Source organism: Pleurodeles waltl, chromosome 4_2 (genome assembly GCF_031143425.1).
Source record: "Pleurodeles waltl isolate 20211129_DDA chromosome 4_2, aPleWal1.hap1.20221129, whole genome shotgun sequence".
Lineage (NCBI taxonomy): Eukaryota > Metazoa > Chordata > Amphibia > Caudata > Salamandridae > Pleurodeles > Pleurodeles waltl.
Genome location: NC_090443.1, coordinates 47,465,515 through 47,493,123, shown reverse-complemented (window position 1 = coordinate 47,493,123; position 27,609 = coordinate 47,465,515). Strand labels below are relative to the sequence as shown.

Sequence of the window (27,609 nt, the reverse complement as noted above, 5' to 3'; positions counted from 1 at the left end):
GCCAAGGGGATGCCACCGCCAACAGGCCATGGCTTTACCCGAAAACATGGTGAACCATCCAGCGGCACCAAAAAAGGCCTCCCAACAGCCGAAGACATCTGACTCCGGTCGAAGATGCCGGCTCAGAACCATCTCGGCATCGAGAAGACAACACGCACAAACTAAAAAAGAGTTTCCTCAGAGCCAAAAAAGCCTGGTCCGAAACAGTCAGTGCCGAAAAAGTCAGCCTCGGAGCCGAAACAGGCTCCTACAGAGGAGAACGGACTTTCCAGCCAAATGCAAGGGCACAGATTTGAGCAGGAATTAAGTATGGGAGAGCCCAGACCATACTCAAAGGAGGCTGCACATCCAGAAAGACTGGTAAAATTCAAACTCTTCCTCCAATAAAAATAAAAAGAAAGCTATCATTCCAGGAGTCGGAAATGCAGCCAAAGGCAGCTAGAGACAAAACACCACCACCCAAGGTTTGCCACAGCCTTCTCCATTGCACTCACCACAGGTGTTCCCCAGTAACAACACCCCTCAATGCAGTCACCAACACACACGGGGATGACCCGGATGGATGGGACTTATATGATGCACTGGTCCCCGACAACAGTCCCGATTGTTACCCGGCAAGGCTATCACCACCAGATGACAGCACTGCATATATGCAGGTGTTAAAGAGCAGCTACTTCCACAATGTAGCTATGCATGCGGAGCCAATAGATTACTTTTTATTCAACACCTTGGCATCCACTCACAGCTCTTATAAAAGTTTGCCAATGCTCCCAGGCATGCTCAAGCATGCCATACAGGTGTTCCAGGACCCAGTGAAAGGGCAGCGCTATTATGCCTAGGATGGAGAAGAAATATAAACTTCCTCCAACGGACCCTGTGTTTATAACCCAGCAACTGACACCAGATTCGGTAGTGGTGGGAGCAGCCAGAAAGAGGGCAAACTCCCAATCAGGAGACAGCACCACCGCCCGACAAGGAAAGTTGTAGTTCGATGCTGCGGGGAAACGAGTGGCAGCACAGGCAGCCAATCAATGGCTGATTGCCAATTCACAGGCTCGCTACGACAGGGCACACTGGGACGAGATGCAACATAATTCAGCACTTGCCCAAGGTACACCAAAAACGTGCCCAACAGGTTGTTGAGGAAGGACAAGCGATTTACAACAACCAGATAAGGTCTGCTCTGGACTCTTTAGACACAGCAGCATGGACAGTGAACACCGTGGTAACCATTCGCAGGCATGCATGGTTACGGAGCTCTGGTTTTTAAACCGGAAATCCAGCAGGCTGTGCTAAATATGCCATTTAACCCAGAATAAATGTTTGGGCCAGAGGTGGACACAGCAGTTGAAAAGCTTCAAAAGGACATGGACACGGCTAAAGCCATGGGTGCGCTCTACTCCCCACAAAGCAGGGCCACTTTTAGAAGACCACAGTTTAGAGGGGGGTTTTTGTTCCCAAACCACAGAGCCTTCCACCTCCCAAGCCAGTACCAGAGAGGAGGGTTTCTAGGGTCATACATGTGCGGACAATTCCCAAAAGCAAGGGGGAAATTCCAAAGCCCTAAAACACCCCAAGCCAAACAGTGACTTCAATGTCACAAACCCCCAACACCAGTTTTTTTTTTTGGGGGGGGGGGGGGGACTTGCAGCATACTACCAAAACTGGACAAACATAACTATGGACGCATGGGTCCTAGCCATTATCCAACATGGTTATTTCATAGAATTCATAAATTTCCCACCAGATGTGCCCCCAAGAGCACACAATATGTCCAAACACTTAGACCTTAACACGTAGAAGTTTAAGCATCGTTACAAAAACAAGCAATAGAACTAGTGCCCAAACATCAAAAAGGTACAGGTGTCTACTTCCCAATTCCAAAGAGACAAAACGTTGACACATATTAGACCTTAGAACTCTGAATCTTTACATCAAATCAGATCACTTCCACATGGTAACACTTCAAGGCGTGATTCAGGACTACATGTCAACGTTAGATCTAAAGGATGCATATTTCCATATACCCATACAGGAAATACTTAAGGTTTGCATTACCAATTCAAGGTGTTACCATTCAGGATAACAGCCCCAAGGGTATTCACAAAATGCCTTGCAGTAGTAGCCACTCATAAGGAGACCGCACATGCACGTATTCCCATACTTAGATGATTGGTTAATAAAAACCAGCACTCAGTGTCTTCTTCACACGCAATACGTTATAGAAACTCTACAAACTAGGGTTCTCTATAAATTACCAAAAAAAAAAAAAAAAAAAAAAAAAAAAAAAAAAAACACATCTACAACCATCCCAGATACAACAATACTTGGGAGCAACACTCAACACACAAAAGGAGATTTCCACTCCAAGTCCACAAAGAGTACAAGCCTTCCAGAATATAATGTTAAACATGCAACCAAACCAACACTACCAAGTGAGGTTTGTAATGAAAATTCTAGGCATGATGTCTTCATGCATAGCCATTGTCCCAAATGCAAGACTACACATGCGGCCCTTACAACAGTGCCTAGCAACACCATAGACACAAGCACAGGGTCAACTCCAAGATCTAGTGTTGATAGACCGCCAGACACCTCGCTTCAGTGGTGGAACCCTATAAATTTAAACCAAGGGCGGCCATTCCAAGACCCAGTGCCTCAATACGGGATCACAACAGATGCTTCCATGATGGGGTGGGGAGCACACCTCAACCAGCACAGTATACAGGGACAATGGGACGTTCAACAAAAACAACTGCCTATAAATCATTTAGAACCCTTGGCAGTGTTTCTAGCATTGAAAGCATTCCAACCACTGATAGCCCACAAACACATTCTTGTCAAAACAGACAAGATGACAATGTATTACCTCAACAAGCAAGGAGGGACACACTCGTCACAACTGTCTTCGCACAAACGATTTGGCATTGGGCAATTCACAATCCCATTCGCCTAATAGCACAATACATCCCAGGGATTCAAACCAGTTAGCCGACAATATCAGTCGAGATCAGACACACGAATGGAAGATTCATCCCCAGATCCTACAAGATTACTTTCTACGATGGGGAACACACAAAAAAAAAAAACAAAAAAAAAAAACTATTCGCAACAAAAGAGAACGCAAAATGCCAAAACTTTGCGTCAAGGTACCCACACCCTCTGTCCAAGGGCAATGCATTATGGATCAGTTGGTCAGGGATATTTGCTTATGCTTTTCCCCCTCATTCCTTATCTGGTAAACAAACCGAGTCAAAACAGACTCAAACTAATACTCCTACTCATACTCATAGCACCAACTTGGGCACGCCAACCTAGGTACACAACACTGCTAGACCTATCAGTAGTACCTCACGTCAAATTACCAGACAGGCCAGATCTGTTAACTCAACACAAACAGATCAGACACCCGAATCCAGCATCGCTCAATCTAGCAATCTGGCTCCTGAAATCTTAGAATTCGGGTGCCTAGACCAGACACAAGAATGTATGGAGGTCCTTAAACAAGCTAGGAAACCTACTACAAGACATTGTTATGCAAACAAATGGAAAATATTTGTTTACTACTGCCACAATAATAAAATTCAACCACTACATGCTTCTGCAAAATTACTTATTACACTTACAATAATCTAACCTAGCATGCTCTTCTATTAAATTAGATCTCACAGCAATATCGGCCTATCTGCAGATTAAACATTCAACATCGCTCTTTCGAATCCCAGTCAAAGCATTTATGGAAGGATTTAAAAAAATAAATCATACCCCTGAGAACACCACCAGTCCTTTCGTGGAACATCAATATTGTATTAACACGACTCATGGGACCACCATTTGAACCCATGCACTCTTGTGAAATGCAATACTTAACTTGGAAGGTAGCCTTCCTGATAGCGATCACTTCTCTTAGAAGAGTAAGTGAAATACAAGCATTTACTATACAAGAACCCTTTATACAAATACATAAACATAAAGTGGTTCTCCGTACAAATCCCAAATTCTTACCAAAAGTTATCACCATTCCACCTAAACCAAACAGTGGAACTCCCAGTCTTTTTTCCACAACCAGACTCCGTAGCAGAAAGAGCCTTACATACATTAGACATCAAAAGAGCACTAATGTATTACATTGACAGAACAAAACAATTTCATAAAACAAAACAATTTGTAGCCTTCCAAAAACCTCATGCAGGGAATCCTATATCCAAGCAAGGCATTGCTAGATGGATAGTGAAATGTAGTCAAACCTGCTATATTAAAGCAAAAAGGGATCTACCTATTACACCAAAGGCGCATTCCACTAGGAAAAAATGCGCCACAATGGCTTTTTTTAGGGAATATACCTATGACAGAAATTTGTAAGGCAGCCACATGGTCTACGCCTCATACATTCACAAAACATTACTGTGTAGATGTGTTAACACGAGCCACAGAAGGACAGGTTGTATTATGAACATTATTTCAAACAACTTCAACTCCTACAGGCTGAGCCACCGCTTTTGGTGAGATTACTGCTTAGTCTATGCACAGCATGTGCATCTGCAGCTACACATGCCATCGAACGGAAAATGTCACTTACCATGTGTACATCTGTTCGTGGCATGAGACGCTGCAGATTCACATGCGCCCTCCCGCCTCCCCGGGAGCCTGTAGCAGTTATAAGTTGAATAAAACTTGTAAATATATACTATTCTTATACACATAATGTACATACATACTCCATTGCATGGGCACCTTTACTATAGATACACACACCACTCTTACATCACCCTCTGCAGGGAAGACAATCCAAGATGGAGTCGACGCCCATGCGCAATGGAGCCGAAAGGGAGGAGTCCCTCGGTCTCGTGACTCCAAAAGACTTCTTCGAAGAAAAACAACTTGTAACACTCCGAGCCCAACACTAGATGGCAGGATAATGCACAGCATGTGAATCTGCAGCGTCTCATGCCATGAACAGATGTACACTGGGTAAGTGACCATGAACAGATGTACACTGGGCAAGTGACATTTTCTATCTATATAGTAGTTAGATTTAATGCTAATATTTGATAAATCATACGTTGGGGCAACTCACTACCTTGGTACATTGCAGATTAGTCTGATGTATGACCCAATTAGAAGCAGTCAAGACTGATAAAGCCTTTCACATTACTGCTGGCATCACTACTGCTCGATGCACCAACATGATTGCTGCTGATAATCTTGCATAGGATGGCCACTAATCTAATTTTGCCTGATGTGTTCCCAATACAACAGATAATGATTATTTTCCATTGAACACAAGTAGTTCATTACAGACGAGGCTGGAGATCCCCCTGCATTGGAGCATATTCTATATTTATATAGAAAAAAAAAAATCAAATTCTCAAAGAGTGACAATGGACAGAGTGATGATGGCCCAGGCAATGAAACCGGTTTAACCATTATGTAGTCAGGTTGTGTTAGTGTCAAGTGTTTTACTTTACAAGTAAAGTAAATTTCTCACTCCACCCGAGGAGACTGTACATAAACCGTTACAATTTCAAAAACGATTTGCTCCCACTATTAACCAAAACTCAAACACAAGATACAAGGTGTCACAAGAATTTTTTTATTCTCAGATGATCAGAGTTTGGCAATGGTCACAGGACTGGGTGACCCATCCGTCTGTGGGACCAGGACCACTTTGGTATTTCAGACCTACTAAACTGCACAGTCCTACCAGCCACGGAAGGTGACGTCCCCTAAATATTCCCTTCAGCACCCCTTAAAATCCATCTTCAGGTTCTGCCCTCCTTCACTCAAGGTGGACTCCAAGGCACACGCCTTGTAACCTCCATGCTCAGACCATGCGCCCACTCAACAGCGGGCTGGTCTCTCCACTCAGTGTGCGGCCTAGTGCATTCCTGAAGAAGAGGCGCAGTGACGAACTGTCAGGGATCCACCTGCTGCTAGCCACAGGTTCCAGGCCATTGGGGAGTAGAGTATACCGCTTCTTGTACCTACTGAGAAACAATGAATAGTTGTCAGCCACATCAAGCCTGTTTGCTCGAAACAAATGCCCAGTATAGAACAGATGGCGCAGAGGAAGTGAGACTCCGATATCAGTCTTAAGACTCAAACTATAAACTTTTCAGGAGGTAACATTCAAACAAACAATCTTATACATGTCCCATAAAGCTGAACTGCTCTAAAAGCAGTTTACAACTGCAATTTTTTTCCAGTAAGTGACAAGCAAACTAAAAGGCAGAGCCTTCTTTATGCAAAGTGGAGGGCTGTTTGAACACCGGCCCCACACATTTCTGTGGATACTAGTTAAAGAAAGTCCCAGAAAGAATTACAAATCTTGTGCCCTCCCTTTCTTCGAAAAAGGACCTGGACTTTAGGCCAGATAATCCCGACCTGCTATGTGTGGGCTTTTCCCAGGCTATCAAAGCCTGACAGCAGATGCTTACAAAGAGGATTCACAGTAGTACTGCTCACCTGTAGGTGTACGCCACAGCTCCCAAAGCAAGACCCAGTACCAGGACCCCAACAAATGTAGCAAATCCTGTTGTGGCAGAGGTGCTGCTTCCTGGAAAGACAAAAAGCACAACTTTGTAGATAGCAGAAGCCATTGTTAGATTGTATTTCCTCTCCCCCACCCCTCCATGTAAAGCAAGTCACTGCAGCCCTTCAAAGCTGCTCAGACAGGGAGGCTGAGGCATAGTTGGACCGCAACTGCTTGTAGGATATATACCACTCAAACCGTTCAGCAATTCATACAGCCAGCATGCGTACATTCAAGGCCAGCGTGGAGTCAGAATGTCACCATCTGTTGTAATTGAACGCACCACCCACTGTTGCCTTGAAAAATTTGCTTCCACCATGAAGGATAGGGTGCTCACCGCCATTGATCCGCACTTGGGCGCTGGCAACTGCCAGGCTGACAGCATTGGTTAGGGACACGTTGACGCAGTAGTCACCAGAGCCATTGAAAAGCTGACGCAGGACCAGTTGGCAGTTGGATGATGGTGGCACTGGGCTACACACGGTCTGCTGAGCAGAGAGGCAATCTGGGTCCGAGACAGTGGTGCAGACATCACTGGGGATGCTGGAAAGAAAGTAATCAGAACTATGAGGGGCACAAGGAGGGGAACATAATGATGCGGGCTAGCAAGGCATAAAAGAATTACTGAAAGCACCCGCTACTTTTAGCTGCGATTGTGCTATAGCGTGAGCTAGTATCAGGGACCTGTTGCACATGTGCAGACCAAAAAGTCAGTCCTAAAGGGAGTCCAAAGCAGGTCCTACATAGATTTAAAGAATCAGAAACGAGTCTTGGTGTAGCACTATATTCTCAATTACCACCACATTTACTTTCATGCAGCTGATATTACGACAAAAAGTTAATCTTACTTCACCAGCCCACTGAAAAATAAATCCATTTTCTTAATCCTGCTGCCCTTGGGAACAGTTTTGAACACAGAGGACCTTCCTTCCCACACCCTTAAATATGCTGGTGCCTCACCTCCCCTGGCAAGTGACTGTAAAGTCCACCGCATTCTCTTGACCTTCCATGGCTAATGCAGGCACCATTTGGATGATCTCCACCCTTTCGATGCCCTCTGTAAGCAGAAAGGAGAATTAGTAATAACCCCACACATAGGCAAAGACTGGGCTGTTCTGGAACAACTGGTTCTACAACCATTCCCACACCACTCCCTGCAATCAAACTTTTAAATCAACACCTTCACCAGTAGTGCCATAAACCAGATTTCCTTCTCTCCCCCCCCCCCACCGCAACTTTAATGCTTTAAAGCAAAGCAGGCACCCAGCTGTCATCTACTCACCAGGACTGCTGCCAGCCACCTCAACATAGTTGCACTATTAGATGTACCTGGTATTGAGTGTAGCATCTTACATTCCCAAAAGGAAAGTTCTTGCTAAACCTTCCTCAGCCTGAGGCAGAGAATCCTCTTATAGGCTCCCGACCCTCCATAGCCATGCAAGCCAGGCAGCAGTTACTGAGAACAATTGATTGTGCTGAGTATTCCACAGCCACGGAATCATCCCCACCGCATTCAAAGCCAGTGCCAGCATTTCCCTGCCCAAGGCAAACTTACGCACAATCTCCAGGTCTGTGGCATAGGAGCCATACCGGTACAGCAGACAGTCACTGGGCTGGTTCTCGAGAGCTTGGCGTTTCACCAGCACAAGTGATTCATCCAGCACTTCAACTGGCGCCTCTATACAGGAATGAAAGACGTGTTAATGTTCACAATAACTATGGCAATGCTTCGCTGCTAAATAACCCCCAGCGATTGTCAACTGCCGATGACTCTGGGCTTGGTCAGTTTACTGTACACATTAGGGCATCCAACTTTAATAATGGCTCGCCATAGCCTGGTAGAATTTGCCAGTGAGGTTTTGAGCCGGACTGTAGCCTTTGCCAGGTTGAGTCCCAAAATAACCATTTTTAGCAGAAGCACCCTTTTGCTCCAGATAGGCAGCACTCCACATACATGGTGAAAACGTTTTATGTGCAACTTCGAAGTAGCCATATGACCCACGGTGATCTGCGTGATCACACACACGTGTGAGATTAGTCTAATTCCACGGGTGGAGTCCCAGTCTCCATCATGGCTTGGTGGCATGTCTGACAGGGCAGAGCCTCCATCTCCCACCTGCTACCCCCCTCACCGCAACTTCAGCAACTAAAATAAATTGTGCTAATTTAAACACAAAAAGATCTGTTGTGAACCTCTATGCTGTGGAATTCACCCAGCAGTTCGAAACTATTTAAAATTAACATGGTTTCTCAGCACATCGCGCAACCCCCTCCCCCCCTCCCTTTCCCAGAAAAAAATACAATAAAATAAAAAACCACCACTGAATAAAGAACCACATTGAGCTGCTGCCAAACTTAATTCTGCTCCAACGACTCAAATGTCACATTTAACTGAAGGGTAAGGAGGAGTTAAATTAAGTTAATGGTTTACAGTGCGTCCTACCTTAGATGTCTTGGGATTGTGAGTAATGCTAACTGTTTTCTAGAATGTTAGACTACTGAAATCCATTATCCCAATGAATAACATCCAGTTGCAGACAAAGACCCATGCATGTTACTCGAAATGCCTGGTAAGCCTTTGGTATGGCTGAGTTGTAGCACAGCAAACTTTATGGAGTAGAACCATATGTAGGTGAGAGAAGTTTCAACCCGATTTGGTCTAGGTTGTTAAAATAGCAAAACTAAGCTATTTCCCATTATGTGTCTGACAACTGAACTACACACTGGCCATTTCTCCAGGCCTATAGTACTGTGGAGCGTGATCAGCTAGCACAAAGGCAGGCCCTTCTCTGGGACAGCTGTGCCAGAGAACTGATGGACAACACAACTGATGACACATTCGACAAAGATGCTTTCATAGACTTCGGCATCCCATTGGATTCTGCTCTGGATCTTACAGGAATGGAGTGCAGTCACAGCAAACGCGACCATATTCTTGCTGAAGGAACTTGTAAAAAAGGTGACTACAAAGTTACTGGGACCATACCTGTGGCTTCTGGGATACTTTCTGTAGAAGGGACAGCGTTGACTGTAGAAACCACCACTGGAGATGCTGGGGCAACAGTAAGGGCAGCCGGCAACAATTCCACAGCTGGAGAGGCCTCTGGCTCTGGAGTAGTCGCAGCTTCCTCAAACACTACCACAACAGCTGGAGTCTGTGCAGCTGTTGGGACTACGGAAGCACCTGCAGAGGTACCCACTTCAGCAAAGGCAGAGCCAGTGGGCAATGCAGGGGTGACTGCTCCTGCAGTGGCGCTAGTGGACTCTGAGGTAGGCGCTCCGGGTTCAGAAGGAGCAACTGGAGAGACGGACGCTGGCACTAAAGGGATAACACAACATATTTGGTCTCCAGTGCTAATATGATATATTGGCAACATTGTAGTGGTGCACCAACACAATTCTTTACCTATATAGACACAGTACAAATCAGTCAGCATGGCTATGTCCGACCCTTTCTTTGTACTGTGCTAAATTCCCCCCAACCAACACACCCACACTCCCACACTCCCACCCACACCCTCACAAACACCCCCACACCCACCCCCCCCCACACACACACACCCCCACACCCACCACACCCCCCCCACACACCCCCCCCCCCCCCCACACCCCCACACACACACACCCCCCCACACACACACACACACACAGCCTTTCAGTCTTGGTTCACAAGCCAAGAAACCATTGTTACTAGAGTATACAGCTGCCGATTGACCATACAGGCAACACAAGCATGGCATCTTTGCAGTTTATTCAGCCTTTCTAAAGGCCAAGCCATTTAGGTCAGTTATCTAGTAGGGGTTTAAAACCACTTCCCAAATTATTCTGGCTTCAAGATAAAAATGCAATTACATAGGAAACTGGACCAACCACCATTGTGCTCAGGCATTTAATATTCTACTGAAGCTACCATATGGTCTCTTGATACTTATCCAAAGAGGTGAGGTTTAGAATGAAAATGGTGAAACCACCACTAGATACAAGCAGACCGAGGGTCCAACCGTGTGCTAAAGGGATTAAATGGATTTAAAATGCTGGAGTAAGTCAGGCAGGAATGCACAGCGATGCCACAGAACTAACAAGCTGAGCCTTTAAGTTAAACATTGTGCAGCACCAGAGCTGTAGGAAGATGCTGCCCATTCTGAAGTCTCATGTTGCCTTATGTCAAATGACTAGTTAAGCTATGTGTTTAGCTTCTCCACTTAGCATTCTAGTACAAGCAGCATTGCCCTTTCTAGCTCCTAGTATAGGACTGAAATGTTCGTACCTGGACACATGGTTGTATTACTGTTTTAAGCACTGACCTGTTGTCTCTACTGGTGCTGGGGTGGCTGGTGCCACAGTGGTTGGCCCTTGTGTGACCACAGATGCTGCAGTGGTGGCTTCTCCAAGAGCTGTGGTAGCTTCTCCAGCAGGGGTGGTAACCTCACCAGCTTCAGTGGTAGCCTCTCCAGGAGCCATGGTAGCTGGCTCCTCAGGAGCTGGTGTGGTTGCAACAGCCATTGTGCCACCAGTTGTCGTAGCACAGGCTGGTAGAGGGATGGCAGCCTGTAGGACCACCTGAGGTCGGAAGGTACCAGTGGAGACATAGGTGTGGGTGACAGCAGTAGTACGGGAGACGAGGATGCCGCTCTCATCACCGAAGTCCCAGGAGTAGGAGATGTCTGCTTCTTGCAGGTACTGGCTTGGGTCATGTACCTTCACATTGAAAGCAATGGCCCTGTTCTGAACAAAGCGACTGTCATCCTGGTCCAGATCCTGGATCTGAGAGATTGACACAGAGAACGGGATTTGGTCTAAAGAAGAGAAATGACAATTAGAATGATCTCCAGTCACTGAGCACTGTGTGGGCAGGCAGACACTCCATCCCATTATTGCTGCAACCCAGGTACATTTTTAACATACTCTGCATAGCATATGGATCTAGTATCTGCATGTGCACTTAGTTAAATTTGTGCAAGCTTCAATTTACCAAGCACTTGCCCATCTGCCAAGAAGGGGCCCCAAAGCTACTCATGAAACCATGCAAAACAATGTTTAGAGCAGTCAAGACTCGAATGACCAGAACTGTTGCATATACACAAGCAGTATCAAAACAGTTCTGCTCTTTAGGCAGCCATTTGGGGTATGAATTACATATTACTAATTACATAGAACAAGGACTTAAGTTACAACCAGTAATCTCATGTCATGGGGGTCTACAAATGTAGAAGATTTAACACCTACTTCAGTAGCAGTTACTCAAGGGTTGCTATATTCTCTGCTCCTCTGGAGACTGCTACCTACTTTTGTGCAAGAGTAGGAACATTTGCAGTCCAGCTTTAACGTCTATTAGAATTTAAGGATCTGGGAATCAACTTACTGGTGACCTGTTCCTGCAGCCACAGGAGGCACACTCACCGATGATTGTGAATTGAGATGTGGCTTGGCCAATGGGAATGAACTTTTGGCGGCCTCTGTAGTGGTAGGTGACCACCTCCATGGTGTAGGAGCCCAGAGGGACATCATCTGTGTTGATTGTCAGTTGAGAGCTGGGGCCATCCACTACTTGCCAGTACTTGCCTGCATTTGAAAACCAGAGGATTCACATTAGATCAATTGAGAACTTGAATTATTGAACCACAAGTATAGTAATGGTGCAGCCCTTCTCCATATGAGCACCCACTAACACTCAGTGAGCAAGTGAAAATCTGCCACGATTTTACTGTGATGGGGCCACTCAATGGGATATACCCTCTCCGACTCATTAGCCAAAGACGTTACCACCAAAGTCTGTACAATACCCGTAAAAATCAAATAAATTTTAAGGACAGTACAACTTTAAGCCAATGAAAGCAAGGCTTACCCAAAGTCTGCCAGACGTACACAAACTTGCTCCTTCTCCTCTGTGCATCTACAGGAAATTGCTGCCCATCTGGAAAAACACAATCTGATCCTTCCAAGGCTTCATCTGGAAAGACTGAATCCCCAGAGAGAACACTAGTGCCTGTGAGTGCGGAAAAGACACATTGTAGAAGACAAAAAAAAAAAAAAAAAAAAAAAAAAAAAAAACACTCCGCATTTTGCAATTCTAAACATAATGAATCCAGAGTTCAAGCAAGAGTGGTTTCAAGGCAAGCACAACAACCTGCATCTAGGGTTGTTGAATGGAAGTATTCAGCATGTGACCGGGAAATGCAAGGTGAGTCTTCTAGATAATGGGGGGGAGAAAGCACAACTGCCATCCACCACACCACTTGTGGGTTCCCAATTTGGTTCAAAGCTTCAGTTTTCTACTTTATACATCTTTCGAGCTCCATGCCCAAGCTTTGTGTAAGTATTTGGTACTAAGTGCCCCTGCTTACGTTAATATCCCTTTTATGAAACCAGATTGTATGGAGAGCACCAGCTACAGATTGTAATGTAGTTCTAATTGTATTTATATAGCGCTTACTACCCCCGATGAGGCATCGAAGTGCTTTTCGGTGAGCAGCATCCTACTCTGCTAGCAAAGAGGAATTAGTATAGGGAAATACGAGTACAGCATCAGTATTATGAGCTAAGTTGAGCAGAGGATATGTGAGTTTGTTAGTTGGATTAACTAGAGTAATGGAGGGATAGGAGAGAAAAATCCAGACGTATTAATTGGGTGTTTATAGTAATAGGATGAGGCTTTGGGGTGAGTAAAGGGAGAGATGGAGAGAAGTCTGTGGAAAGGGTTACAGAGATCATAGCAGGAGGGTTTTGGATGAGTCAAAGGTGAGATAAATAAGGGAGAATTTAGTAGGGTTGTTGGAGAGATGGTAGTAAACAGATTTGGTAGAGGGAAGAGCTTAGGCAGGGTTATTTTGCAGATCAAAGTACTAGAATGGTTTGGGATGAGTCAGAGTGGGGATGGAGGATTCATTGATAGAGAATGAGGGGAGACAGAATAAAGACGACATTTTGCATTATTTATACATACAAAGTGTTTATTTGTATCTTCTATTTAATTTATACATTGCACTCTGTCCACGCCTTCTGAATCTGCTCTGTTTATCATGCTGCATAATTAACTTCTTCATGGGGCTACGTGGTGCGGTCATGGGGTGGGTAATAGTAACATGGAACTGAGGTTACTGTGAAACGGTAAAACTTGTCAGTGTATAGATTAGGTGGGCCCCATGTCACAGGATCCTCCAGCATAGACGTAGTTTGGGGGGGAGGGGGACAGGGCTATTGGCGCTGCAACCTCTGGCTTGTCCCTTGTGACCCCACTGGAACCTCAAAGGTGGCCAAACCAGTTCCTTCAAAACTGAGAAGGATCGTCCTAATGGAAGTCTGTTGGAGCTCCTTTTCCTATTTTTTCCTGTCAGATTCTTTAGAACACAAATAGTGAATAAGATAATTCACTATTAATGTAATACATAAGGAATTTAATTTGCTGGAATATGACCCTATCTGGCAACTAAGTTAAGTAAAACATGCTTTTAAATGTATTTTATGCATGCTTTAAGGGGAGTGTTCATCTGAGAGTGTGAATTTGTGTGTATGTGTGAGCCAAAGTAAAGGTCAAATGGTGTGTGATGTCACTTCAGCTACCCCTGGCATTTTGGTGAATTGACGCCCATGCCCTCCAGAAGCCCTACCACAAAGAAACACAGGTCAGACATTGGTTTCATTCTTTCCAGAAGAGGTTTGGTGACGTCACCCTGTTGCTTACTCCAGATCACGCGTGAGGTGCAATGATGTCTATATACATTAGGGTGACTGGCAATGGGAGCTTTTGTCAGTCCAGCCAAGTGCCAGGCATCACTGGTTAGACTAACGCAAACCATAAATCATTCCCACCCCCACCCATGGGGCCATTCTGTAAAGCAAAGCAGAGTACCTCTGCTGAGGTAATCACACCAATTAAGCCCCCCCCCCCCCTTTCAACTCTTCAAGGGGCCCCCATTCTGCCCAAGGCCCTTCTTCACATTGAGCACAATGTGGATGGAAAAAAAAAATTAGCCACCTCCCCCTTCAGAGACTTTGATGTCAGTATTTGAGTGCTGCCAGTGCCTGCCAATCAGGCATCAAGGAAAGGTCAGTGATTGCCAAACCTAGTTTCCTGAGCTTCAAAGCCAAAGTCAATAGGTCTCACCGTGAGACCTATAGGCTCCAATCTGTTTCCTTGTGCTGTACAGCAAAGCTCATGAGGTACAGCATAAAGGACAGTCAATTTAAAAAAAAAAAAAAAAAAAAAACACACCACTAACTCTTCCCGAATCCCCCCGGTTCCCCCCTTTGCTGGGGCACATTTTGTAGGTGCATGCCAGTTTTAAACATGCATGCCCGCCCAGAAAATGATACATCCCCGGTCTGGTCTAGCAACCAGTCTGGAAGGGCACCAACATGGGTGCTGGGTGGGGACCAAAAGCATACAGGTAACAGACAGGGTGCTAGAATGAGGAGTAGGGCAGTGGGGTAGAGAAACACGAGGGAGACAGCCTGTAAACACATGCACTCTAATGGAGTGCTTCAACACAAAGAAAAAAGGTAGTTCTGAAAGTACGACCAGTGAAAGGGTGAAAGTACGTGGCCCAAAGGAAGTGAAGTTGGCAGCCGCTGACCAAGGAGAAGCCAGCAAGTGAGTGTAAAGATAAAACTAATTAGCAATACTAAACTCACCCAGGGCCAGATGTATGAAAGGGTTTTGCCCATTCGGTCTATGGGAAAATGTGTTTATACATATGGCCCCAAATGTCTTGCAAGACAGCACATGCACTTCAGGCAAAAAAAAAAAAAAAACTGTCTCGGCTCGAAATGTAATTCATTAATTGCAAGGATAGTATTGTTAATGTGCTTGCTTTCTCTTAAATTTTTGTTATCTTGGGGCACAGTAAATCCAGACAATACCATTTCCATCTCTCTAGATGCAAACGCATAGGCTGGATATAGGGAACGAGTTTTCAGGAAAATGGCTTTGCGGAATAAATTTGATGTGCAGAGCTTAACAAGTTGCGTGTTCTAGCAACACACTTTCACAATTCCATCTTTTTGAAGTCAGTAAGCTAGTACTAAGAATCTTTAATTTGATGGAGGCCTCCATTGCAGGATCCTGCTCTGAGGCAGGACTTGCTACTGCCTGTGTTATTGACAGAGGAAGGTAGGTGCACACTGCTATCTGCCACCACACGAGTTAGTGGTTTTGGAATGTATTGCTGTAAGATTTTTAATCCAGAGTCCTACAACTTCGGTGGCCACTTTCACCAAGTTGTTACCGACACTGTTTCTAGTCCTGGGCTTGCCACACTAAAATAAGACCATCAAGTGTTGATTTAATTCGGTCAACTGACACTAACCAAGACCACAATACCCAGAATGCATTAGGCTGTCACTCATAAGTCCAGCACAGGAAAGTGACAGTGATGACGGAGTGAGGTTCTCACCATGGGCTGTGAACGAAGCCACAATGAGGATTGTAGGCTGGGACCTAAAGATGGACTGCTCTTTCTAGTGGCTACCTGAAGGAGGTGGCCAATACATTCCTATGCACTCTGGCGTGGGCCACCTTACTCAGCGAGGTCAGCAGAACTTCAGTCTAATCATCATTTGAAAGATACAGCATCTCCCCTCAATATGATCTTAGTGTTTGTACCCCAATCCTAAAATGTCACAACAGTACAAGTCCTCTTCTCAAACCAGTCGCCAATGCTGACAGGAGATCCAGACCTAGCACAGATCATTTCTACTTGCCCAACTACTCTAAAGCTTACAATCAATCTCCTGCTGGCCCATCCAGACCCTGGCCCCCGAAACACTTACCTTCAACGAGCATGCAATGTCCTGCCTCACTCTGCAGATCTCCAGCAGGCAGGGCACGGATGGCCCCAAATCTTTCAGGGGTGCAGTGGTGGCTATGATGGAGACCACCACATCACCAGCTACCACTGGCCTGCTAGCCTAGAAGGCACCACACAACCCTCGTTTGTGAACACTCTCCAAACAAAGAGGTCCCGTAACAAGGACACAAGTTGACAAGCTTGGAGTCTTGTCCAGAATTTAAGGCGCCCAGTAATTAAGGTATACAACAACCTGCAGGAGGACTGCACACAGCAAATCCAGGTTTAATCAAATTTAGAGGTCTGCCGTTACCGGGCCATGACTGAATCGCCATAGTGTGGCAATTAACTTGTAATAGGTCAGTGGACATTCCCCTTAAAACGGTAAATCCAGTACACTCCTATTAAGATTCCAGAGCTATGAACGAGCCATTTCTACACGCCGAGGGTTGAACTTCGCATGCTTCACAGGCCAGGGGGAGCAGATTAATGCCTTTGAGAGCCATCACCAGTCACCTGACCCTGTGATCAGCGGCCCACTAACTCCAATCGGAGACAACCCCTTAATAAAGGCGAGGCAGACCCTGCCGAGGTGGAAACCGTATACAGAGACGACTATATTGTCCAGCTTCCACAGAGTGGAAAGGTCAAACTAAGGGGTGGGGAACACGTTACACAGCGAGAACACAAAAAAATATATATTATATATCAGTAGCCACAAGAGAAGCTCACAAAAAACCTTCCAGCCCGGAAATACGGTTAACAAGTTAACCTGGCTTTGCGTTGCTTATCTGTCTATGGGGCAGTGCTTTAAATGGGCCGGTATCGAGTACTGACACTTATTGCGGTGGGAGAGTACCTGCACCTCAAGACAAGTGTAATACTTTTAACTGGAGATTAGAGGCACTCCTCAGAAACAAGCAGGTCCGCTGATAGAGTACCTGCACTTCTATTTTTCCATTTCAAGCACTGTGTGGGAGTGATGAACTAACGTTAAAAAGAAAAGCAAGCTTTACACATACAGCAGAGGAACGAGCCACCCGGGTCATCGGAGACTGAAGTGTTACTTCTGGGAACCACCCATACCCTGCAAAGCATTAAACCACGGCAGCGTGTGCACCTGCATACTATAGCAGGGCCTCACCGAACCGCTTACCTCAAGCGCCCGGCAGGCGTATTCTTCACGTAACCAAAGCGAGCGCAGCAGTTTAGCATTTGTTAAATTATAATAACTCCTACTGGGCATGGCTGCCCAGCACACTAGGGGTATCAGTCACGAAAACCGCTTCTCCTGCCACAAACAGCAAAGTATTTAGTCGTTTTCTAGAATGGCGGCTCCTTAAGCAGGAAACAGGAGGGATCGGGCAGTTGAGATGAAGTGTACGACGCTGCAATACAGTAGTCTTTGGCTAAATACTCATTTCATGTTTCCAGTGTGCACTGAAGGAATTTGGTTCCCATTTACCACCAACTAGTGTCAGCTCTGTTCAGAAGGCATTGGGGCAAGCAGGAATTATTGGCTCACCCGAGCTCAAGACCTCTTACTCCTGATGTCCCAGGGACCAGCCTACTACGGGTTCTGAACAGCTGCCCCAAGTTCCCTTCAGCACTTTACTCAGTAGTAGCACAAGTTGAGCTATCCAAGGCTTCTCAGGGAGTGGGGACATAGGTGTAAGGCGAGCCTACACATCTCAAAATATATCCAATAATGCCAAATTATTTTACATACAACAACTATTTGACCGGACAAAGTTTTTTTTTTTTTTTTTTTTTTTTAAACCTAGCAGTAAAGTTCAGTACATCACAGTGCAAACAATATCTACAGACTGAGACAAGTCCTAGTAGTATTACCCAGGACAGCCAGTCCCAGTTCCGTTTATGGGGGTGGTTACTTACCCATTCATGTGACAAAATCCCCACTAAGGTATTCAAATCTCAATTCTTTGAGGGCTCTTTAGCAAGAGCTTAGACCCTGCACTGCAGCAGGTCAGTTGAGAGCAGTGTCTGCAGGGCCCTCAGCCCAATGGTCAGTCTGAATTGCCATTCCACAAGAATGGGTAAGATTGACAGTACCTGGGTGCCCCTAAAGAGCCCAGCTGCGTCCAGATGGCAAGACGACAACATGGTCCTCAGGGCTCCTCTGATGTGGTGTCTCCTGGGATGAAGGGATGGGAGCAGTTATCAGATGCTCCCAGATGGGGATTTGAAATCATGTTCTGTCTCCATGTCATGGATCATGAAATGAAGATCATGAGTCCTTACATGGCCCCTTCCTCCTGACATACGGGTAGGGTCACAGCAGTACATAAGGGAGACTGTCCTCAGAACAGCAGCTCACCTGGCATACTGGGAGCACAAAGAAAGTGATTGCACTCTTTGGGTCATGGCACTGTGGAGGCAACAGTGCTATACAGCAGTGCAGCGCCAAAGGTGGTAACACATTCTTCACTGCAGCCCCTTCAGTCATGACTTCAGCATACTGGCTAGGAGCCAGATTAGTGCAGCAGTCCTGATAAACCAGAATCACGCTACTCTCCTGGGATCCATGCAACAAGATCCCCACTGGACCCAACTCTCCTGGGATCCATGCAACAAGATCCCCACTGGACCTGTCTCCTTCCAAGTGACCTTCACCTCACAGGGCCCACTGGCCTTGGGTCAGGAAGAAGCTGGTGCTACAGGCTCAAGAAGTGTTCTTGATCTTCCTGGTTGATGCCCCCTCACCCAGCATGGGAGACCCTTAGTCCCCAGTCCTGGTCACAACAGGTAGAACTTGTGCTGAGCTTCTCCACGCTGATAGATAGCTTTTTAGGAGTCGCAAACCCCCCCCTTTATAGTCCACTCAGGCACTCGTGATTTTAGTGTCTTGTGTTAGTGTTTTGGGTTGCTAACTTTGAAGTTCCTACTTCTTACTAATGTAGTTCCTCTAGAGGAACATCACAGCAGGACAGATTTTATTCTTGATAGCCTCAAGCACCATCCAAGGGAGTGCCTAAAGTGCAAAGCTGGATGTGTGCCTCAGTGATAAGTGCTTCAAAAGGCTACCCAAAGGCCCCCCTAGTCGTACTCTTAGCACATCTGAGGAAGGTGAGGCTGTTCAAGACCCTTTGACCAGTTACCTCCTTTCAGTAGGAAAGAACTCACACTGAAGAGCCTGGTTCTTTCTTCCACCAGTGTATGGCCCACCCAACCCAGCCCTTAAAAAAATGCAGCAGTTCCCAGATCGATCCCCCCCCCCCCCCCCCACTCCACCTCCTTTCCTCCTACTCAGCAAGCTCTGGGCCTCCCAAAATGAAAGTGTTTTCCATGTACTGTGCTCTTCATGAAGAGCAAAATCCTGCGCCTCTTCCCAGGCACACATACATCCGGGTGCCCGTGCCATATTTTGCGTTATCCTTTCATGTCATTCTCTTGCACTGTATGGTCTCAGGTACACGAACATCCTTGTGCTGCACACAACTCAATGCAAGCCAAGGGTTTAGTAAAGCACAGCAACAAACTTTAGAGTGGGCCAGGAGGCCCAACTCTAGTGGTGATTAAAATTGGAACTATTTGCAGATTAGTCAAACAGTACGTTGCCACCACCGCACATGCTACTTAATTTCAGATTACTGAAGTCCAGATACACCTCCTAAGGGTCTAAGCAGACTGGAGTCCATGACTGGCCTAGGGCATAGGTCACACATGATCCATGTTCTCATGATCAAAATATCACTGCAGTTCGGACACTGAGAAGGGATACACATACATCACAAGGCAAGGGACTTTTCCATCCCAGCAAATACTCAAGCCTACATTAAGACAAAATTAGAAAAGACAATGTAAAAATTACCAATGGAAAACACACTGCATACAAGGAACGTTGGCCTCTAAAAAGGTACATGATTGACAAAGTCCAATGCCCTCTCCCAATCGGATTGCATTTTTTTAAAATGCAAACTCACCGTTGACAGTACAGTTCTGGCTCCACACAATCTGTCCATCGGGTAACATAGTCTGGTTGTGAGGAAAGTTCAGCTTGATTGAGAATGTAGTCTTTGCTGCAGTCAAGGTTGGAGCATCGTTGCCTATTTCAAATGTCACCTGGCCACCTGCAAGAAGCCAATACAGACCACTCCATCAAGGGTACAGACTGTCCAACACCATAATGTATCATCAAGCTGAACCTTTAACAGTGAGGGCATTGTCCATCAAGTGGAAGGGTGGTGACCAGATTGGTGGAAAAGAAAAATCTGCATTTCTACAAACGTCTGCTGAACCAAAACACTACACCATCACCGAAAGGTGAACAAGAATGTGGAGCTCATTGTTTAGAGGTGGTAAAGCAGCAAGTAGCTTTTGAAAAGGTTGTGGGTCATTTTTGGTGGAGGAGGTCAGTTTAAAAACTGAAGCAGCTCTTGATGCCACAAACCTGGGGATGTTAAGGCTGTTAAACAGGCAGTAAGGTCAAGATTGAAAAGCAAGTAGATCAGTGAAGACAGTCACAGGTAGTGACTTGTGGCCTATATATTATTGCAGGCATTTAACAGCAAGCATACAGGGAAATCAAAACTGCCAGAGACCACTTGGAGCCCTAGCAAAGAAGTCTTAACTGGTACCTATACCGAGATCGATAAAGGAATAGACACCATACCTCTGCTGCGTAGGAGCCACCAAAAATAACTTCAATTTATAACACTTCACCCCCTCTGCCAGCCTCCATTACTCAAACACGCCCTTATAGCAGCTGGCCTCAGTGTACTCACCTCTCCAGCAATCCCTCTGCCTGGAGCTCCCGTTCTGCCACAGCGGATAGAGCTGTGTGTTCCAGGATCTGTAGGCTGGATGGGGTCCACTCCGTGCTTGGCTTTGACCCCCATTCTGCCGCAATCTGTCCTGAGAACCTAAGTTAACAGACGGTTGTCATACATCAGAACTGCAGGAAAATTTACCACCGCATCAGGGTGTTCTGCGAAGCGCATGTGTAATTTTGTACTACCAACTTGCCCAACCCACAGACAGCAGTCTTACCCTGACCAAGTGCCTAGAGGAGATTCAACACCCTATGGCGTGCACATTGATTACCACATGATCATTAGGGCGTAGGACCCTCGGGTATTCAGCAGTTTGTTGGGATAGGACGTCTGAAGTGATTAACAATGTAAGGGGAACAAGGGTGCTCTTTCTGCTTATCGAAGCTACAGTCCCGAATAAACGCAAGCAAAGTGGGATACATTTTGGTTCCCTCTCCCAGGGCATCTGAAGTCTATCCAATCAAAGCCGGGTACTTCCTGCCTCCCACACACAAGATTGTTTCAGAGTAGTTACTTCAGGTTGAGCAATAACTGTGCCCCCCACACTCCCATCTTGAGTTCAGCACCATCACAAGTTTGTTACAGTTCTATCCCACCAACTTTTCACCAGTGCACCCCCACAATAACCTGGGTTTTAAGTGGGGTTAAAAAAATAATAATAAAATAGTTGGTCACTAAAGGGGTTGTGGCGCCAAGAAGTGTAGCTAGAAATCCTTTCCAATAAGATTGTCTGTAAGTGGAGGCATGGCTTAGAATGTGCCACTGTCACCGTCTGCTTTTCGGAGAATGCCACCAAACAAGTATTTGTGGCACAGTGAGCTTTCGGTTATATCCAGAAACATCATAAGACACCTCAAACAAGCCAGAACTGTGTTTTGCCAGTGCTTGTTAGCTGTATCAGCTAAAGTACCAGTGGTTATGTAGTGAATTAGAAGTGAGTGTTTCGCTTCTGGAAATGCAGGAGTCTGAATTGAGCATTACTAAGGTCTGGAGGGAGGAACGGTCTGTGAGGGGAGTGGTGTGTACTCCATCTTCCCTTCACACCACTCTCCTTGCAGGCGCTGTTACTCACGGAAGCTCCTTCTCCCACAGCTCTGAAATGCTCCGCTTGCTTATCCTCACTTCAACCTTCCTCGTTTCACTCTTCTGCATGATCTTCCTCATATCAACGTTTCACCTGTAACCGTGGCATTTATTACTGTATCCCCTGTAAATATTTAGGCAGCAGCACACCTACTTCAAACACTCGCATAGAACTGAGATTAGACCGAACAAGCGACCAATTCTGTGCGCGCTTCCCAGAGGGGCATAGAGGCGGAAGGAGACAGTGCACAAGTGGGTATTAAATATAAATGGTAGTGAAAGAGATCCTAAGGCAGTAAGCTTCGGGGCTTTACCCATGCCAACACCCCTAGAGGGAAGGGCGGGGGCAACTCTGCCCCTCCCGCCGTCCCCCACCGGAGGCCCGTGGGGGAGCAGCAGGTACAGCATGTGACTGGTTGCCAGCGGTGCGGGGGTCACATGCGCCTCGCAATCCAGTCAGGAATGCTTCATGTGATGCTCAGCTGAGGTGGGATCAGAACCCCGTCATGCAGAGGGGAGCCCAGGAGAAGAGCGGGGGCAAGGGGGACTGACACTCCCTGTTAGGAGACCTAACGGAGGGGTGACATGTCGAGAACGGACCAACGGCCCAGGGTCGGTAGACAGTCACCCCACCGACGACATACACCCCCCCAAATATTTCACAAGGTTTAGTACAGTTTCCTTGAGAAGTACTTGCGTCTGGGAACTAAACTCGTCAACCACCCACCCCCTCTCCAGAAGAGAGGGAACGAGTGAAATTGTAAGTCTTATTCCGAAACGGAGGTGTTAGTCCCCAAATACCCAGTATTAAGTCAGGGCGTGAATGGGGGCGAGACCCAAGTTGTGAAAGCCCCCACCCCCCAGGAACGCTGCTCTGCGTCACATGAATGCCCTTTTTAAAGAAGGTCATGGTCGTGACCATCATTTAACTATGAGCTAGGGATTGGTGGTGCCAGTTACAGTAACACCGAGGGCGCGAAGCTCCCGATGGCTAAAGTAGGTAAAGCCACATTTACACCTATAGGTCAGCTAACATTTGGGTCCGATTAGACACATTGAGGCTCCTGCACAGTGGGGGGCCGCAGGTCTACAAGCAAGACTCCTACGCAGGGGAGACCGCACTGCTGCTTCAAGGGGCTGCCAGCATGGACCACCCCAGCAGCCAGGCGCTCGGGAATAGGCCAACCTTGGGAAGGGTCGTTTTCCAGCTGTGGGCACACTTTCCCACGCTTGTCTCCCTGAAGAGACAAGCTGACCTACACCAACATCCAGAAGGGAACCTAGGCGAGGTAAGCGGCTTCCTGTGCTGATGCACACAAGGGCGGGCTGCTACCGAACGGCTGAGCAGAGGCTGCTCTAGGCAGCGCCCTCTGCAGGTGGCACTGGCGTAAGAAAAAGGTGAGCTCCACGCCACCCCACCTTGCAAAGTACATGGGGGTGGCGGGCGGCGCTCCGGACTCAGGGTCTTAGGCCGAAGGCCTGTGCTGATGGTGCCCCCTACCTGATCGAGGACAGCGGATCGAGGCGCCCAGGTCAGGAGTTGGAGTCAGTGCTTTAGGGACAGCAGTGAGCTTTGGATAGCTCTTTTTGTGCGCTGGAAATCAACCAGTGCAGGGAGCGAAGAGTCTACTACAAAGTTTTGTAAAGCACTGTAAACATTTAAAAATGTTTGTATATTTTGCGACAGTTTATGTATACTGTAGGGTAGTTTTAAACTGGCACATTCACAGAGTAGTGTGAACAGGATTGGACCTTTTACAGTTACACACGTCGGTATTTCCCGAGTGCACCGATCACGATACGAATCGGTGATAGCCATAGGCAGTTGGAGATTGCATTAACCAACTGAGGTTTCCTACTGGAAAATTGCATTTCCCACATATACATTTAAGTTGCATATATATCTTTAATTTAGGGTGTGCATTTTGTTTTATACACAGGTACCTGCAGGTGAAATGCCAAGAAATTGACTGCATCACGTTTTGCCATTTTCACTTTTTCAGCCATGTCTCTGATCACCCCTACACTCCTTGACCCCATTCCCAGTGTACTCCTGATTACAGTACGCATACTCTTTTAGGCACGTAAACAGGAATTAGGGACAGCGACTACCTGGAGCTCAAGCGAAATTAGAGTCAGTTACTAGACCCAAGAATATGTCCCATCTTTCCATGAAGAAGTTCATCTTCTATAGAGGAAGACACTTCCAGGCCTGCAGTGGAGAGGAAAGGTGAGTTGGCCAACGCCCACCAGACTTGTGTAGAGGTCAGTCGAGTGGTTCTACACAGCGAGGCCTGCATTTACTGGACCAGGCTAAACAGGAGGTGAATGTCATCTGCCTACTAATGTGCCAAGAGACTCCGTTGCATTACTTCAGTTCCATCAATTCATGGAAATAAAAAACACACCTGCAGATTCACACTCCAAGAGTGCCAAGAGGGGGCGTCGCTGACGAGGGGCGCTGTATTGTAACCCCACCACAAAAGGGTGAGATACACATCTGCAGTCAGGAGTATAACTCAAGCCCGTGTGTGTCAGAGAAGGCAGCTGAAGAGAAAATAATATGTCTAGGATATATTGGCTCTGGTGACCTTCCTCACATTCTGCAGGGGGGGGGGGGGGCGCAATTTTTTGGTTACGCCACTGATCGGCCTTCAGGAGAAGACATGAGAAGTCCTTTGTCCACAGGAACTCTCCTGTCACGCATCCCATCACAAGTACGGACCTCCAAGCCCCTGCATGTGTATTGCAATGGGCTCGAATGACCACCTCTCGCTAGGTCACTGTGGACACCGTTTCCAGACCTGGACTTTTATGCAATATCCCGGCGCACTCTGGGTATTGTAGTGTAATTAGTTCAATAGAAGTTAGACTAGAACACCTGAGGTCCACGATTGCGTGAAAAGTTCCCGTCTGGAGACTGCAGTAAGGTGGTCGCCCTAGAGTGCGGGAAGTGCTTTCGCGAGACCCTGGTTAGCTCCCCGCTGTGCAAGAGAAACCTCAGGTCCCCTCTGGGGTAAGGGATGCATGAGACCTCAAACAGGCCAACCCTTATTCCTCAGCGAGGAAGCTAGCTTTACTGTGCCAACAGAGGTTATACCTCAGCTCGTGTGGTCGCAGGAACCGAACTGCGAGTTACTCGTGTTAGGGGGCTGCAGAACACCAAAAGCACCAGGTATCCAGTCAGGCACCAATAGGGACGGTGACCCACGCCCCAGAGAGCACCCATTCTGCGCTAGTAAATGTACACCTATGCCTTATTCCAGATTCAGCGCGCCAAGGTCTTCCGAATCTAGGCACTACTCATCCCATCGGCTAGTGAGCTCTGAAATCTGGGACTTGTAGTCCTGAATTTATACTAGACTACAAGTACCAGAAACTACTCCCCCATGGAAGTAGTAAACGTGGGCACTCAATATGGTCCCAAGCTTGAGCTCTCTATACCGACAATCACTGCCCTACAAATATCAACTATAGAAAACGTCTACATGAAGCACAGAAGAGACACGTTGTATTTAAAGCAAGAGCGTGCCTTGCTTTGGGGAAGCAAGCCGGAGGTCATACTGCAAAGAGCACTAGATCGCTCCAGAGAGAAGCGATAAGGAGATAAATTCAGACAATATTAATAATCAGAGAATGCTAGTTTCTCTAGTTTAGAAGAAAACGCCAGCAAATAAAATACTAACCAGGTACAGCGTTTAAGCAGAAGAGACTGCTCGCTTACAGTGGTAGGGCCGAGAGTAAGGCAATGCAGTCCGACATCTTTAGCAAGGTGAACGATGGGGTTGATGGCCAGAAGTGGAGGAGGGTAGGGGGGGGGGGGGAGAGGGGTGAGAGTACTCACGGTTCTGAGCAGCAGCCGCAGCCACAGCCACAGCCAGCAACACCCAGCAAACCGCCCACCAAGCCGCGCTCTGCATCGCTCCGCCAGCCATGATGATTCCCGCACTGAGAGATGCGGGGCCCAGAGCTCTTTATAAGCGCCCCCTCGGGAGTAAGGACACGCCCCTAGACTCCGGGCTCTCCGGACGGACACGCCTTTGGACCCTCTGAAAGGCCGAAAGAAGAACCACCACGAGGCAGTTTCTCTGAAGGTTGCTTGATGCCCACGGACTAGGATGACCAGATTCTGACAAGAAAAATATGGGACAGGCCAGACATAAAAATAGCCCTACTTTTACAGCCTGTCCCGATCTTTGCATTTTCAATCTAAGTTTACATTACGTTATCCATGGCGATGCCTCTACAATGAGCCCCCCTGGCAGGGCGTTAAGTTGGCCGGGTCTAAAAAGAGGTGCTGAGACGGATCCCCATCGGCCTCCCCATTTCTGCCCTCACATTCAGGGTGAAACAAAAATCCTAACTCTGCAATAGCGCTACTTTTCACTGTCTTTGATGTAACTTCAACAAGACTTGCAACAGTTCTTTCACGGTCTGGTCATTTCAGAAGATGTCCACTTTCAATGTCATATACAATGACGCCGTTGTTGCTTATTAACTTAGCTAACCAACAACCATTGACAACACCAATATTCCTGGCTTGTCGTATGTGTAAAAGATAAACTACTTAATGAGAGTATACCTTTCCATTCTCCTTTGCAGGATCACTTGACCTTTGTCCCCAAAACCGGGCTATGTATTTAAAATTACAGGAAGCACCGGGACAGTCTTCTGAAAACCGGACTGCCCGGGGAAATCCGTGAAATCTGGTCACTCTACCAGTCACAGACACAGTTTCAAACTAAATAGGACACTTTTCTAACTAAAGGCTGACTCAAATATCCGCAGAATGTGCATGGACCCACTGAGCTATCTTTCTTAAATGGGAACACCTGACCTTCAAGTGCCTGCAGCTCTCTGCAATAGGGGAACACCACTCCCTGTCGCGGTTCGAACTAATGGCGGCCAAGTTTTTCTTTCTCTCTCTCTCTCTCTTTCTTTCGCTCCATCTCTCTTGTCTCTCCTCCCTCAACAATCTTCCAGTTAACCCTTCATTTCTCTGTGCCTCTCGGCCACCTTCATAACTTCAAAGGGCATTCCGATGATCATGAGGGGGGTGGGGCACAGATTATCCCTCATGCGCCATTAACAAGACTATCCATTATGCTTGAATGATCATAAAGACGGGGGTGGGCGGTCTGTTAACCAAAAATGTGTTTTCATTTGTTCTCATTTACGCTTCCTGAACTGTCAGTGGCTATGCACTAGCACGAGTGATTATGTGAGATCGAGTAAGCACGTGACTATTTATGAACATGAGTAGACAGACACGCTTTGCTTCATAGGCGGGACAAGGACATGCTGGACAGCCTAAAACAAATAAAGTCAGCAAATACAAAGCCAGAAAATGTGTTTCAAACCACAGAGCCAGTGGTAAGCAATGGGTGGAATGTATTCCCAGGGAAGCTTTCAGAAT

At 46.6% G+C, this 27,609-nt stretch overlaps 1 protein-coding gene across 1 annotated transcript; it reads right to left on the bottom strand.

Moving 5' to 3' along the window:
* Positions 1 to 5,572: 5,572 nt before the first annotated feature.
* PMEL (premelanosome protein) lies at positions 5,573 to 26,185 on the bottom strand. The gene is made up of 12 exons (XM_069230598.1): positions 26,038 to 26,185; positions 21,063 to 21,200; positions 20,262 to 20,408; positions 12,378 to 12,518; positions 11,933 to 12,094; positions 10,837 to 11,328; positions 9,519 to 9,851; positions 8,088 to 8,210; positions 7,493 to 7,589; positions 6,870 to 7,075; positions 6,466 to 6,556; positions 5,573 to 5,987 (listed from the first exon to the last, which is right to left on the bottom strand). The coding sequence occupies exons 1-12, from the start codon at positions 26,126 to 26,128 to the stop codon at positions 5,825 to 5,827; spliced, it is 2,184 nt and encodes a 727-aa protein (XP_069086699.1). The 5' UTR covers positions 26,129 to 26,185; the 3' UTR covers positions 5,573 to 5,824.
* Positions 26,186 to 27,609: the final 1,424 nt, after the last annotated feature.

Excerpts from the sequence above, each read along its gene's own strand:
- PMEL (XM_069230598.1), bottom strand. The coding sequence starts at position 26,128 with ATGGCTGGCGGAGCGATGCAGAGCGCGGCTTGGTGGGCGGTTTGCTGG. Across the intron at positions 12,519-20,261 it reads CCAGAACTGTACTGTCAACG|GCACTAGTGTTCTCTCTGGG; the intron begins GTGAGTTTGCAT and ends CCGCACTCACAG. Across the intron at positions 5,988-6,465 it reads GCTGTGGCGTACACCTACAG|TAGGTACAAGAAGCGGTATA; the intron begins GTGAGCAGTACT and ends ATTGTTTCTCAG.